Consider the following 17,031-nt stretch of genomic DNA (forward strand, 5'->3'; position numbering starts at 1 on the left):
GGGCCGGGACCCCCAAAAAAAAAAAAAAAAAAAAAAAGATCACTCCTACAATTTATGCTGATTGCGTAAAAACCTCTTAATTTTAATACCAAGAGGGAAGCACGGTAATGTAAAGACCTTTATGAAAGTTTGTATTGAGGTCAAAGTCTCAGATCTGGGCATTCTTCCACAGCTGGTCAGTATAAGGAGCCCCGCTTTTGATCCTCCACCACTTCCTCTATAGTTTTAGAGCATTTCCTTCTACTTTACGATTGAACTGAGGGCTGCTATACATAGAGAATATCAGAGAGCTGTTGGAAACTAAATTTTAGATTTTCCTTAACATTGAAATAAATTACAGGTTCAAAAGAGTCTAAAATATGTGAATTACAAGGCTTCAGAGACACTCCAGATTATATCTAGAACTCTCAGTGGGCTAGTGTAAGGAGGACTCCAGAGGCAGTAAGTGTCCTGGGCTCCTGTGGGTAATTTGGAATGACTTTATTTTGGCTCTCTATGACTTTTACTTAGTCATATTCTGTAAAAATTGTTTTTAGATTGAACATTTTGTTAATTTGGCATACCTCTGCTCTCACCTGTCCATGAATATTTAGGTGACTTTCATTAATGTGAAGAAAAGTAGACAATGAGAAATAAAGGATTAACTACACTTATATTTCACTAAACTTTGAGCTCTTCAAATGTAGGTTAATATTAATTTCTGTGGATGAACTTCTCATTTACAGTCTTGAACTAGGTACAATGTGTATAAAATGGAGGGAAGATAGGAAATATCCCATTGAGAATTTCTAGCCCAATATAATACCTATGAATGACTTTGGCAAGTAAGTCTCAACAGTATTTTTCTTAATGGGAGTATCACTGAATAAGCAAAGGGTAGAATTTCTTATAGGAAATTACACTCCATTCAAAAATATTCAAGCATGGATATCTTAGACACTGCAAGCTGTCATTTTATCTCTCTGGTAACAGACCAGTAATCCAATATGGTGTCTTTTATAATAGAAACTTTGGCAAGATGCAGAGAAATTATTCTGTGTCACGTTAAGTGTTTGTGCTTGTGTGATATAAACAAAAAACATAGTCTGTGAGAGTAGATATATTTTGTATTATTTTTAAAATACAAAGTTTTTTCTTCAAAAATTACAGTCTAGGCAAGCAAAATCATTTTTGGCCTCGAAGGCAGAATATCAATTTCTGAAAGGGAAATATAGTAATTACAAGGATTTTCATCCATTATAAACTTAGACTAAGAAAAAATAATTTTTCTTTAAACATAAATTTATTTCAATGTATTATTTTAAGACTATGTTTATTAAAACATTATTAATATTAATAACATTATTTTGTTTTATTATTTTTGTCACAGAAGAAACCTTTCATGGAATATAAAATATTTTCAATATTTGAGTTACATTTTTAATATTTTAAAATAATTATATTTAGTTTTATTTATGAAGTATTAAAGAATCATATCAAAATGTTTCATTTGCTGGATCACTCACTCCATTCATTTAACAAATAGTTATAGACTGCCCTGTTGGCACTGTACTTAGGCTTTGTGGGTGGTACAAAGATAGATTAAATGTTGTCTTTGCCTTCAAAGAGCTTGCAATCTCATGATGAAATGTGACAGGTACCTATATGACTATAATCCTAAGTAGAAAGTGAGGAAAAAGGTGTTCTCATTATTTTTTGCTTTGTAACAAACCACTGCAAAACTTATTGGCTTAAAACAACAATTTATTATTTCTCATGATTTTCTGAGTTAGAAAAAGGCACAGGGTTTATTCACATGGTTCTGCTTCATGAGATGCTCACTCAGGTCACTGAGCTGCATTAATCTTGCAGTCAGGCTGAACTGGAAGATCCAAGAAGTTATTACTGATGATGTCAGAAGGAATGGCAAAGTAAGAAGCCCAGAAAATGTACCCATCCATAAAAACAGTAAGAACACAGGATAAATGGTCAATATCAATATTTCAGAACTCTGGAAATTAACCAAGGGCTTGCAACAATTAATGGGTGTTTATTCAAGAAAAAGACTGACTCTTGGTAAGAATAGCTAGCTTTGTGGCATTTTAAACTTGTCCTATTCACATCCCTCTCTCTCCCACAATGGTTGACTTGAAAACCAACAGCTCTATAATCACAAGTGCAAACTAGCTGCCTAGCAGCCACTGAAGGGAGGAGAATGGGTTTAGAGGTCAACAAAAAGTCTATTTCTAGAAAGTTGTCATTATTTTACCTGACTGGTAGTTCCTTGGAAACCCCAACCCACAGGGCTTGTCTTTATTTGACCTGACTCAGCTCACTCAATAAGTACAGCCTTTTTCCCCTGGCATTTGTTGAAAATAATCAATAGTAATTGTTTAACATTGCAGCTACCCAAGACAGCAATTACAATTGGGACAAATGAGAAGATGACCAAAAACATTTAAAAGGAAAAGCTGGGGGGGGAGATGTCCATAGAAAGCATTAGAAACCTCCAGCATATTTGTGCAATCTACACCTATATGTAGGCACAGGGATTTGTGGAAACCCAGGAAACCTCCAAAAAGGCCCTACACTCATTGCCCTGAAACTCTGCACAAGCAAAAAGAGGCCAAGGAGAGTTGTAAACTGCCTGCCTGAGCATTGAAGCCATTCTCCAACATGCACATAGTGTCTCAGCAGAGGCGTGGATGCTTACAGGTCAAAGGCACTTAACTGTTCAACCATTAGCTGACCACTAAACTAACTGAGCAGAGACTCCAGTGGTCACACATGACAAAGAAAGCACACTTTACAAAATTAGTTCAGGAAAGTGACTGAGAAAACAGACAATGGCAGCAACAATTATGATAAAAATAACAAACAGCAACAATAGCAAACCACTGATGGATGGAGAATAATCTGATTCCCAGAGTTGCCACAGTATATTATTGTATGTCTGTATGTCTTCTTTGGAGAAATGTCTATTTAGGTCTTCTGCCCATTTTTGGATTGGGTTATTTGTTTTTTTAATGTTGAACTGCATGAGCTGTTTATATATTTTGGAGATTAATCCTTTGTCCGTTGGTTTGTTTGCAAATATTTTCTCCAATTCTGAGCGTTGTCTTTTTGTCTTGTTTATGGTTTCCTTTGCTGTGCAAAAGCTTTTAAGTTTCATTAGGTCCCATTTGTTTACTTTTGTTTTTCTTTCTGTTTCTCTAGGAGGTGGGTCAAAAAGGATCTTCCTGTGATTTATGTCATAGAGTGTTCTGCCTACGTTTTCCTCTAAGAGTTTGATAGTGTCTGGCCTTACATTTAGGTCATTAATCCATTTTGTGTTTATTTTTGTGTATTGTGTTAGGGAGTGTTCTAATTTCATTCTTTTACATGTAGCTGTCCAGTTTGATTGCCAACAAACACATGAAAGGATGCTCAACATCACTAATCATTAGAGAAATGCAATCAAAACGACAAAGAGGTATCACCTCACACCGGTCAGAATGGCCATCATCAAAAAATCTACAAACAATAAATGCTGGAGAGGGTGTGGAGAAAAGGGAACCCTCTTGCACTGTTGATGGGAAAGTAAACTGACACAGCCACTATGGAGAATAGTATGGAGGTTCCTTAAAAAACTAAAAGTAGAACTACCATATGACCCAGCAATCCCACTACTGGGCATATACCCTGAGAAAACCATAATTCAAAAAGAGTCATGTACCACAATGTTCATTGCAGCTCTATTTACAATAGCCAGGACATGGAAACAACCTAAGTGTCCATTGACAGATGAATGGATAAAGAAGATGTGGCACACATGACTAATGGAATATTAGGCATAAAAAGAAACGAAATTGAGTTATTTGTAGTGAGGTGGATGGACCTAGAGAGTCACTCTCATACAGAGTGAAGTAAGTCAGAAAGAGAAAAACAAACACCGTATGCTAACACACATATATATATGGAATTCAAAAAAAAAAAAAAGAAAATTGTCAGAAGAACCTAGGGGCAAGACGGGAATAAAGATGCGGACCTAGTAGAGAATGGACTTGAGGATATGGGGAGGGGGAAGGGTAAGCTGTGACAAAGTGAGAGAGTGGCATGGACATATATATACTACCAAATGTAAAATAGATAGCTAGTGGGAAGCAGCTGCATAGCACAGGGAGATCAGCTAGGTGGTTTGTGACCACCTAGAGGGGTGGGATAGGGAGTGTGGGAGGGAGGGAGATGCAAGAGGGAAGAGATATGGGAACATATGTATATGTATAACTGATTCACTTTGTTATAAAGCAGAAACTAACACACCATTGGAAAGCAATTATACTCCAATAAAGATATAAAAAAAAAAAAGAAAAGAAAATGTATTTGAAGAAATTATGGCTGAAAACTTCCCAAACCTAAAAAAGGAAATAGATATTCAGATACAGAAAACACAGAGGATCCCAAACAAGATAAATCCAAACAGACTTTCACCAAGACATATTATGATAAAAATGGCAAAAGTTAAAGAGAGGATTCTAAAGGCAGCAAGAGAAAAACAAAGAGTTAATTACAGGGGAACCCCTCATAAGGCTATCAGCTGATTTCTCTACAAAAATGATGCAGGCCAGAAGGGAGTGGCAAGGTATATTCAAAGTCCTGAAAGGGAAAAATCTGCAACCTAGGATACTACCCAGCAAGATTATCATTTAGAATAGAAGGAGAGATAAAGAATTTCTCAGAAAAGCAAAAACTAAAAGAATACAGCAATACTAAACCTATCCTAAAGGAAATATTGAAAGGTCTTCTCTAAATAGAAAAGAAGTAAGAATCTATAGGAAAGAGAAAATCACAATTGGAAACTAAATCACTTAAATAAGCCAGTACACAGATTAAAAAAAAAAGAAAAACAAAAATTTATGGAAAAGTGATGATAACTACAGGGAACATCAGAAAGGTGAACATGTAGATGCAAAAGAGGATATCAAAATCATAAAGTGTGGGGGAGGAGAGTAAAAAAATGTCGATTTTTTTTTCTAGAATGTGTTTGAGCCTATACGACTACCACTCTAAAGAAAGTAGATATAGGAAGGGGTTGACATATGTGAAAAACAGGGCAACTGCAAATCAAAAACATACAATAGAGTCACAAAAAACAAAAATAAGAGAACATAAGCATAATACAAAAGAAAATCATCAAACCACAAAAGGAAAAACAAAAAGAAAAAGAAAAGGACAAAGAAGAAATATAAAATCAATGGCAAAACAAGGTTTAAAATGGAAATAAATGCATATCTATCAATAATTACCTTAAATGTCAATGGACTAAATGTTCCAATCAAAAGACACAGAGTGGCAGATTGGATAAAAAAACAAAAGCCTACACGAGACCCACTTAGGGCAAAGGCTACATATAGGTTAAAAGTGAGGGAATGGAAAAAGATATTTCACGCAAGTGGAAATGACGAGAAATGGGGGTTGCAATACTCATAGCAGGCAAAACAGACTTTAAAACAAAGGCTATAAAGAAAGATAAAGAAGAACACTATATACTGCTAAAAGGATCAATACAAGGAGAGGATATTACACTTGTCAACATATATGCACCCAATATAGAAGCACCCAGATACATAAAACAAATACTAAGACATAAAGGGAGAAATTGACAGGAACACAATAAAGTAGAAGACTTTAACACCACTCTCACATCAATGGACAGATCTTCAAGACAGAAAATCAATAAGGCAACAAAGATCCTAAATGATACAATAGAATAGTTAGACTTAATTGATATCTTCAGGACATTACATCCAAAAAAAGCAGAATACACATTCTTTTCAAGTACACATGAAACATTCTCTAGGACTGACCATATACTAGGGCACAAAAGAAGCCTGAACAAATTTAAGAGTATAGAAATTATTTCAAGCATCTTTTCTGACCACAATGGCATGACAAGAAATCAACCACAGAAAAAGAAACAAGAAAAAAAACAATTACATGGAGACTAAACAATATGCTATTAAAAAACCAACGGGTCAGTGATGAAATCAAAGAAGAAATTAAAATATACCTTGAGGCAAATGACAATGAAAACACAACCATATAAATTCTATGGCAAAAGCAGTTCTTAGAGGGAATTTCATAGTGATATAGGCCTTCTTTAAGAAACAAGACAAATCTCACATAAACAACCTAAACTACCACTTAAAAAAATCAGAAAAAGGAAAACAAACAAAACCTAAAGTCTGCAGAAGGAAGGACGTAATAAAGATGAGAGAGGAAATAAATAGAGATTTAAAAATTAGGAAAAGTCAGTAAAACCAAGAGCTCGTTCTTTGAAAGCTTAAGTAAAATTGACAGATCTCTGGCCAGGCTCACCAAGAAAAAAGAGACAAGACCCAAATAAACAAAATAAGAAATGAAAGAGGAGAAATCACAACTGATACCACGGAAATACAAAAAACCATAAGGGAATACTATGAACAATTCTATGCCAACAAATTTGACAACCTAGAAGAAATGGAAAACTTTCTAGAAACATACAGCTCACCAAAACTGAATCAAGAAGAAATAGATAACTTGAACAGACAGATCACTAGAAATGAAATAGTATCTGTAATAAAAAAAACTCCCTACAAACAAAAGTCCAGCACCCGATGGCTTCACTGGGGAATTCTACCAAACATACAAAGGAGAACTTATACTCATCCTTCTCAAACTCTTCCGAAAGACTGAAGAGGAAGGAACACTCCCAAAGACATTTCTATGGAGCCACCATCACCCTGATACCAAAACCAGACAAAAACACTACCAAAAATGAAAATTACAGGCCAATATCTTTGATGATTATAGACTGAAAAATTCTCAACAAAATATTAGCAAACTGAATGCAACAACACATAAAAAAGTTCATACACCATGACCAAGGGTCATGACCAAGGATTTACCCAAGGGTCACAAGGATGGTTCAATATACGCAAATCAGTCAGTGGGATACACCACATCAACAAATGAGAGGATGAAAAACACAAGATCATCTCAGTAGATGCAGAAAAAGCATTTGATAAAATTCAACATCCATTCATGCTAAAAATCGCTATGAAAGTGAATATAGACGTAACATATCTCAGCATAATAAAAGCTATTTACAATAAACCCACAGCCAATATAATACTCAATGGTGAAAAGCTGAAAGCCTTCCTGATAAAATCTGGAACAAGACAAGGATGCCCACTCTCACTATTTCTCTTCAGCATAGTATTGGAAGTCCTAGCCACAGCAATCAGACAAGAAAAAGAAATAAAAGGTATTCAAATTGGTAGGGAAGAGGTAAAATTGTCACTATATGCAGATGATATAATAATATATATATAGAAAACCCTAAAGATTCCACACAAAAACTGGTATTAGAACTGGTAAATGAATTCAGCAAGGTAGCAAGATACAAGATTAACATACAGAATTTGGTTGCATTTCTTTACACTAACAATGAAATATAAGAAAGGGAAAGTAAAAAAGCATTACCTTTTAAAATCGCACCCCCCAAAATAAAATACTTAGAAATAAACCTCACCAAGGAGGTGAAAGACTTATATGCTGAGAACTACAAAACATTAATAAAGGAAATTACAGATGACTCAAAGAAATGGAAAGATATCCCATGCTCTTGGACTGGAAGAATTAATATTGTTAAAATGGCCATACTATCCAAAGCAATCTACAGATTTAGTGCAATCCCTATTAAATTACCCATGACATGTTTCACAGAAATAGAAAAATTATCCTAAAATTTATATGGAACCATAAAAGACCCAGAATTACCAAAGCAATCCTGAAGAAAAAGAACAAAGCAGGAGGCATAACCTTCCTAGACTTCAGACAATACTACAAGCCTACAGTAATCAAAACAGCATGGTACAGGCACAAAAACAGACATATAGATCAATGGGACAGAATAGAGAGTACAGAAATAAACCCATACACCTACTGTCAATTAATCTTCAACAAAGAAGGCACAAATATACAATGAAGAAAAGAAAGTCTCTTCAGCAAGTGGTGTTGGAAAGCTGGACAGCCACATGTAAATCAATGAAGTGAGGACACACCCTCACACTATACACAAAAATAAACTCAAAATGGCTTAAAGGCCTAAATATAAGACAAGACACCATAAAACTCCTAGAAAAGAACATAGGTAAAACATTCTCTGACATAAATCATACCAATGTTTTCTTAGGTCAGTCTCCAAAGGCAATGGAAATAAAAGCAAAAATAAACAAATGGGACCTAATCAAACTTATAAGCTTTTGAACAGCAAAGGAAACCATAAACAAAATGCAAAGACAACCTACAGACTGGGAGAAATTATTTGCAAATGATGCAACTGTCAAGGGCTTAATTTCTAAAATATACAAACAGCTCATGCAACTCAATAACAAAAAAGCAAACAACCCAATCAAAAAATGGGCAGAAGACCTAAACAGAGATTTATCCAAAGAAGATATACAGATGGCCAATAGGCACGTGAAAAGATGCTCAACATCACTAATTATTAGAGAATTGCAAATCAAAACTACAGTGAGGTACCACCCCACACCAGGCAGAATGGCCATCATTAAAAGTCTACAAGTAACAAATGCTGGAGAGGGGGTGGAGAAAAGGGAACCCTCTTACACTATTGGTGGGAATGTAAATTGATGTAGCCACTATGGAAAACAGTATGGAGGTTCCTCAAAAAACTAAAAATAGAGTTGCAACATAATCCAACAATCCCACCCAGCCAAAACTATAATTCAAAAAGGATACATGCATCCCTATGTTCACAGCAGTACTATTTACAATAGCCAAGACATAGAAACAACCTAAATGTTCATCAACAGATGAATGGCTAAAGAAGATGTGGTATATATATATGTACAATGGAATATTACTGAGCCATCAAACAATGAAATAATGCCATTTGCAGCAACATGGATGGACCTAGAGATTATCATACTAATTGAAGTCAGAAAGAGAAAGACAAATACCATATGATATCACTTATATGTGGAATCTAAAATATGACACAAATCAATATATCTATGAAATATAAATAGACTCACAGATATAGAGAACAGATTTGTGGTTGCCAAGGGGAATGGGCGGTAGGGGAGGGAAGGATTGGGAGACTGGGACTAGCAGATGCAAACTATTATATATAGGATGGATAAACAACAAGGTCCTATTGTATAGCACAGGGAACTACATTCAATATCAAATATTGATATCAAATTTTGATATCAAATTTTGATATCAAAATCAAAACCATAATGGAAAAGACTATGAAAAAGAATATATACATATATATACACACACACTTATGTATAACTGAATAACTTTGCTGTATAGAAGAAATTAACATATTGTAAATCAAGTATACTTCAATAAAATTAAAAAAATAAAGATGGCAATGGAAAAAAATGTTACAAGGCTAAGCACAACATGGGGAATATAACCAATACTTTATACTAACTATAAAAGTATAACCTTTGAAAATTGTGAATCACTATATTGTACACCTGTAACATATAACATTGTACATCAACTATACTTCAATTTAAAGAAGTTAAATGGAGTGTCAATACATCAAGACAATAGAGCAATCACAAATATGTACCCAAAACAAAGCCCCCAAATTCATGAAGCAAAAACTCACAGAATTGAAGGGAGAAGTAGACAATTCAACAGTAATAGTTGGAGACTTCAGTACCCCATTTTCAAAACAGATAGAACATTAGACAGAAGATCAGTAAGGAAATAGAAGACTTGCACAAACCTACAAGCTATTTAGACCTAACAGACTGTAGAGCATTCCACCTAACAACAGCAGAATACACACTCTTCTCAACTGCATGTGGAACATTCTCCAGGGTAGGCCATATGTTATGTCATAAAGCAAGTCAACAAATTTAAAAGGACTGAAACTTTCCTGCTGTTATAGGATTTTTAAAAGCAGTCCCATTCCTAATACTAGGTTTTCCATTCATAACCTTGAGTTCTAATTTTCCTCTCCTAACTGATTTTAAGAACTGCTTAGGGCAGGAATCTTCCTTTTTCCATCTTTGTAAGCCTCTCTGGGTATTCAGCAAACATTTGTGTAGATCCAGCTTTGCTAACTAGCAGTCACTGATTTGTTTGCTTTTGCACAATGTTGGTCTGGACAGTGTTTATGAAAAATCTGAAATAGTTGCCAAAATTAAAACTCTAAACTTTTCAGATAAAAATCTGGGTATTTGGCTTGTCTTGAAAAATGGGATGAACTGGCAATCCTGGACCCACTTCCCCATATGGTAAGAGTTGGCTGGAGCTAATTAGCAGCTGCCCCTGTAGAAGGGCTGGGCTCTGCATTTCCCTTAGTCTACGTGCATGTCCTCTACATGAGAATGGGTAACAGTGCTGTTATTAACTCGCTTGCTCTATTTGTTTTTACTAAATAATTCTTAAGAGGAAAGTGAACATTTCTTACATGCACATTTCTATCCAAGACAGAAAAACTAAAGCTAGACTTAGAGGGGGCCATATGTTATTTTTCTTTTGGTTTACAGACTTCTTACATCTGAATTCAGCTCATTAATTGATTCTTTAATAATATTTATTGAGTGCCTACCTTGTGCAGGCACTGCTCTAGATGCTGGTGAATAGGATAGACAAAGAACCTTAGGAAGCTTACATTCCAGTTTCCTGGCTGGGCCCTAGAGCCATGTGGTTGTGACTCTTGGTTTATCAATGAAGACAGGATGTCTTCAGTGTTAAAACCTTCAGAAGGACCAAGGGGAGTGAGGATTTAGAAGAGGCCAGGGGATTAGGTGATTGGGAATACTTTTATTTTATTTTATTTTACTTTACATTTTATATTATTTCATTTCATTTTACATTATTTTATTTTGACTGCTCTTATCAGTTTTACCCACAGGACCTTAATAACAGATGAGCACAGAGACATCTGTCTTTGTGCTGATCAGAAGCCAATAAGAAAAACAGACATTTCCAAAGCCACTCTTCTGGGTTCTTAAACATGGTGCCAGGTCTCTCCTGTCCTCCTCACTCTGGGTGAGGTTTTTAAGTCTGGCGGCCATGCTGACCGGAGCTGACCCTACAGAGTGCCCCCTTTTATTCTTCCTGCTGTCTGGGGGGTCTCTTCACCAACCTTACTGCTTACCAGTGACATCCCTGGTGTGTCTGTTGGAACAGGAGGTGGGCAGGGAGCTGAAGGCTGACCCAAGGGTTCCAGCCACCCACTGACACCCAATAGTCACTACGTGGCTAAGGTGACCAACACCGTTAAGTAGGCGTGAACAAGGCTACCAGGGCGGCAGTGACACACCGGAACTTCACGGCACCACCAGCAAATCACAGGGTACGCGGGACTGAATACCCCTAATGGCTTTCCATATTGGAAAGAATTCTGCATCGGAAGTCACAGGACCTGGCCCGCAGCCCAACTCACTCGCCATTAGCCATCTGGGTGATGGTGTCCCTGGGTGAGGAGTGAAGGGCCAGATGCAGAGGCCTCTGGATTCCAGCAGCACTGGTTCTGGGGACATACTCCCCCTGGGATGGCATGGAGGCGGGAGGGGCCATGCGGGAGCACAGGTGGGGGAGGACGAGCTCGGAGACAGTGGCTCAGGACACAGTCCTCTGGGGCTGGACACCGAAGACAGTAGCCCGGGACACAGTCCTCTGGGGCTGGACACTGGGGGCAGTGGCCCGGGACACAGTCCTCTGGGGCTGAACTCCGGGGACAGTGGCCCGGGGCACAGTCCTCAGGGGCTGGACCCTGTGTCCCACTCGCGGATGGCCCGGCCTGGCCCGGAGGTGTGGCGGGAGGAGACGGGCCTGGGTTTGGCCCCAGGAGATCCTGCAGGGCGACCACAGGCACCGTCCCTTGGACAGGATGCCGGCCCCGCTGAGGCCTGTCCCCTGCGAGCGTGGTCTCCGCCCCCGTCAGCTCGGGCAGCCCCGCACGTCCACGCCTGTCTGCCGCCCGGGCTCAGCGCCCCCTCCTCGTTTGGCGCAGAGCCTCCGAAAGGGCCTCCCCAAGACTCACCAGCTCGGCCTTCGGACCGGCCTCCAGCTGCCCCGTCTCCTCCGGCCTCTTCTGTGACCCAGTTACATCCTCCTGCAGAATTCAGTTCACTGTAGCCACCGTGCCGCCTGGTGGGTCACTCGAGCCCTCCGTCCAGGCAATGATGACCACGGCCTGGCCCATAGTGGCTTCCACTCGCCTTCTTCAAGAGGTACCCAAGGGGCCCTTCCCGTCACCAAGTTTCGGCCTAAAATCTGCGTTGGAACCCATATGACGGTTTTCCTCCAAGTGGTCCAAAGGGGTTCTGAACTCGGGGACTTGTCTCGGCGCAGGCGCGCTCTGAGAGCCCCTAGTGTCGTGGGTTTTCTCCCTCGGGATGAGATTCAGGCGCGTGAAGGGCGGAAACCGAAAGATAGGGAGGCCGTCTTTTTAGGGCGAGGGTGAAGAGTGACCATCGGTACTTCAACATTCCAGATGCTCCAGAAATGACGGACCTTGCAGTGCTTGGAGGAGGGGGAGGGGGAATTCCTGAAGTTTAAAAAGGGGTTATCTTTTCATTATTTCATTATTTTCCAACATCCTAATTAAAAGCAAAAGCCAAAAAAAAAAAAAAAAAACTGACAAGCTTCCACAGCAGGGATATTGCCTGAATTCCGAAGGACACATTTTCTGATCTGCTCGCCACCCCCAGTACAAATCCCGGAGTTATTCATTATGGGTGGAAATCCCATTTGGAGATAAGCCCGTCCGGTTCTTGTATTAACTTCTTGACTGGGTAAGCTAGGCTGTATTTGCCGTCGTGGCTGTGGCCGCTGCCTGGGCTACTCCAACATTGCCCTGTGGCAATGGGGTCCCCTCGGGCGGCAGCTGCGGTTCCCCCTCCCGCCCGCAGCTGCGCGCTCCTTCCTGGCGGGAACCGCGGCTCCCCGACCCCGCCCCAGGCCCCCTCGCCGATTGGGTGAGACCGCTCACGTGATGGCCTGCCTCGGAAAGAGGGGCGCACCATGAGCATACTCGCGAGAGCCCACGGGACTGCTTTGAGAATGCAGGACGGCTCAGGGCGGAGGGCTGTGACAGTGTGACATTCAGAGTCTTCATTTAAGAAACTTGGTGAATACCTGGAAGGGTAATATTATGCTGTATCGAGGATGGAGGGAGTTTTGTCTGTTTTACAGCAGGGGAGAGGGTGAAGAGATGCATACATTTGTAAACCGGCATCGGTGAGGGAGAGATGGGAGATGGAAATGGAGTTTTATCCTCTAAAGTGCAAAAATGACTGTAGAGTGGGAGATGAAGCCACAGAGACAGACATAATACATTCTTAGAAGACAGGAAGCAGTGGGGTCACAGGCAGCAGAGAGGAGGAAGTTAGAATCTCGGAACTGCAGGGCGGGGTGCTGCTGGCACGTGGGGTGGGGTACCTCCCCGGACACGGGAGAGGCTCATCCCGGGGAGGGACCAGCCAGCCTCTGTGGAGGCTGGAGAGGGGTGTGTGTGTGTGTGTGTGTGTGTGTGTGTGTGTGTGTGTGTGTGTGTGTGTGATGAAAATGAGGCCCCAGGTTGCCTCCTCTTTCTTCATCCAGCCAGACAAGAGCTGAGAGCCAGAAAGCCTCCGGACTGGGGGTAAGCAGGTTAGTGAAGAATGTAAAACTAGAGTTTATATATATTTAGAGGCAGACCTCCTTTTATTGTGTTTCACTTTATTGCACTTCATAGATACTGGATTTTTTACAAATTGAAGGTTTGTGGCAACCCTGGGTTGTCAGATGGTGGCTAGCATATTTCTTTTTAGCAGTAAAGCATTTTAAAAATTAAGGTATGTACGTTTTTAGATATAATGCTGTTGCACATGGAATAGAGTACAGCATAGTGTAAACACAACTTTTACATACACGGGAAAACCAAAAAGTCGTGTGACTCACTTTTTTTTTTTGCTGTATGCGGGCCTCTCACTGTGGTGGCCTCTCCCGTTGCGGAGCACAGGCTCCGGACGCACAGGCTCAGCGACCATGGCTCACGGGCCCAGCCGCTCTGCAGCATGTGGGATCTTCCCAGACCGGGGCACGAACCCATGTCCCCTGCATTGGCAGGCGGGCTCTCAACCACTGCGCCACCAGGGAAGCCCGTGACTCACTTTATTATGATATTCACTTTATTGCAGTGAGCTGGCCCCAAACCTGCAATATCCCTGAGGTATGCTTATGTACATACACCTACATTTATACGGTATATACGTGAGTGTGTGTGTGTGTGCGTGCGCGTGCGTGTGCGCGCGTGTGAGTTTAACCAACTAAGAACTTTAGGCCAGCATAGCTTTTTTTTTTTATATTTGTTCCTGATTTCCCTACCACTTGTGACTTCTGCTCTAACACAAAGTGTAAAACCAAAGTTTCAGAATTCTCCATGAGTTTGGTTGTCAGTTTCAGTGGACCTTGGTGTGATATTCCCAGTGAGTAGTTAACCATCTCAATGTATGATGTTTTATTTATATAAACAAGTTCTGGCTATGTTAGTCCTTAAGAGAATTCTTACCTACTACTCCTCATGATTTTTTAAAAGAAAAGCAGGATTCCTGCCTTGCAGAGTTTTTACATACAATGCAGATACCTTAAAAGTCAACTTGAGGAATGTATCTCTCCGTGTTTTCCAATGAAAGTCTAAATATGATTTATGTTCATGGTGAATTTTTCTCCCCAAGTTTCTTCATGGATCCAGTGAGACCAGTATTTTGAAACAAGGTTGAGGCAGAAGCATATTTGGACTGTCTTTAGGCTTCTCTTTGCTACCTAGAAATAATTTACTTATTTTCTGTAAGAATAAAAAATAAGCTAAAATGTCTTTATTATATTTAGTTTCAGTCCTAAATTGATACCTACTAGGAAATCAGAATTAGGAGTTCATTTTGCAAGGGTTTAATATGACAAAAGTTCTTTGGAAGTATACATTTAATTGCTAGCAGTGTTCTTTGAAATGCTCTGTACTTCTGTCTACCGATAAAGCCTAGGGGTACTATTTATTTCCTTTATAAATGTCTACTGTTTGCCAGATGCAGTGAATTCTGAGATTCTGTTGGAACATCTCGTTCAGTAAATGAATATCGCCCCATAGTACTATAGTCTAGTCACTTGCTTTTACACACCTCAAGCTTTAACAACACCTTCCCGGGAAATTTTTTAAAAGGGAAAGAACAAGGATACAAAATCCATAGGTAAAAGTAGACGTGGATGCGTCCATGTATGCATTTGGTAGAATGCTGTAAACATGCATAATGAATTCTAAATTCATTGAGAAAATGTGACTAAGATGTTGTGTTGCAGAGACCTTCATGCCGAGATTTTGTGTCCTTGCCTTCAGTTTTCCCACGATGGTTCTTTGTTTTTCTCCCACAGTCAGGTGTTTCCCAAAGGCCTTCCTGAGGAGTTTGCCATAGCAGCCGTGTTTCGGGTACCAAGAAGCACCAAAAAGGAACGGTGGTTTCTGTGGCAGGTTTTAAACCAGCAGAATATGCCACAGGTAAGGAACCAGAGAGATGTACTGATCTGTGGCCTCTGGTGGGATTAGGCCAGGTGAATCTTGGATCTGTGGGCATAAATTTGGGAGCAGACCTCATGCACGACTATTCTGTCTTTTAGTGGAATCATCCACAGGGAAATGCAAGTATTCTCAGAGTTAGAAGGATCTTGCTGAGATCTGTAATGGGAGAGCCTGGTGGGTGAGGCAAGATTAGTTTTTCTGTTTTTTGTATTGTTTTTCTGTTTGTTTTTTTCTACTAGATTCCTATTTTTGTCTGAAGACACTCTAACTACCCTTCCTTTACAACTGCTTCTTTGACACCAAGACCACTCACTGACGACTTCTTCATTTCCTATTATTTCTGATATTATACATCATTTTAAAGCTGTTCATTGTTTTCTCTGAAAATCCTTAGTAAATTAAGAGATGAGATACAAATATTGATTCCATCAATAAAAATAATTGAACACATGCTAGATGCTAGTTAGTGACAAAGATAAGGGACTGGCAAAGCGTGATTCCTTGCCTCAGGGAGCACATAGGTCTGGGGATGCCATGTATGAGAACAGCCTATTGGAGCACGAGCACAAGGTGACAAGTGTGGTGGCTGAGGACAGCTCGGAGTTGGGTGGGGACTGTGCGATCATGGAAAGGACGGCCCCCCCAGATGGGATATGAGAAGAGCAGGGGTCTAGGAATACTTGTGGGAGATGTGGCATTTGGGCAGAAAGGAGGGGACGCAGGTGCTCCAGGGAGGGGAGGTAAACATCACAATTACTTATGGGCACCATCCATCTGTGTTTATTTCCGTACATATCCATTGAAATGTTTTTCATTTCACTGGTCTTTTAATATGTTATTATATAATCACAGTATTAAGATGGAAATATGACTTGAACAGAAAGAACATGTTCTCTATGAAAATGTATTTTCTTTGCACCATGCAAAGCATCAAAGGTTAAAGAAGTTGATCTCAGTTTCCATGCTAAGAGAACTGATTATTTCTTATTGTTTTTAAATTAGTAACATTTAATTCTTGAATCACTCATACAGAATTATATATATACTTAGATAAACACACACACACACACATACGCACATACACACACGCACACACACACACACACACACACACACACACACACACACACACACTCCTAGATGTCCTCTCAAGAAAGGAGCATATTACATTCACCAGATATCCCATATTTAAAGCATTTTTGTAGCGGTTGTTTGCTGTTCTTATATGTTAACAAATCCAACGGACACAAGTATCATCTAAAATATTTTACTGAGTACCTCAGTTCTACTAACATGCAGCTTGAGTTTTTATTCAATTGTTTTATTTTTTTTATTGGAGTATAATTGCTTTACAGTGTTGTGTTAGTTTCTGCTGTACAACAAAGTGAATCAGCTATTCATATACATATATCCCCATATCTCCTCCCTCTTGAGCCTCCCTCCCACCCTCCCTATCCCATCCCTCTAGGTGGTCA

General features: G+C 39.7%; 1 protein-coding gene across 1 annotated transcript in view; it reads left to right on the forward strand.

Annotated features, from left to right (window-relative positions):
• The window catches only part of COL19A1 (collagen type XIX alpha 1 chain), a 381,858-nt gene that overhangs the window by 34,540 nt on the left and 330,287 nt on the right, over positions 1 to 17,031 (forward strand). The window contains exon 5 of the mRNA XM_007447208.1: positions 15,412 to 15,535. Coding sequence (XP_007447270.1) covers positions 15,412 to 15,535 — 124 coding nt within the window. The remainder of the gene's footprint in view (positions 1 to 15,411; positions 15,536 to 17,031) is intronic.

This window comes from Lipotes vexillifer, unplaced genomic scaffold (genome assembly GCF_000442215.2).
Source record: "Lipotes vexillifer unplaced genomic scaffold, Lipotes_vexillifer_v1.1 scaffold1180, whole genome shotgun sequence".
Classification (NCBI taxonomy): domain Eukaryota; kingdom Metazoa; phylum Chordata; class Mammalia; order Artiodactyla; family Lipotidae; genus Lipotes; species Lipotes vexillifer.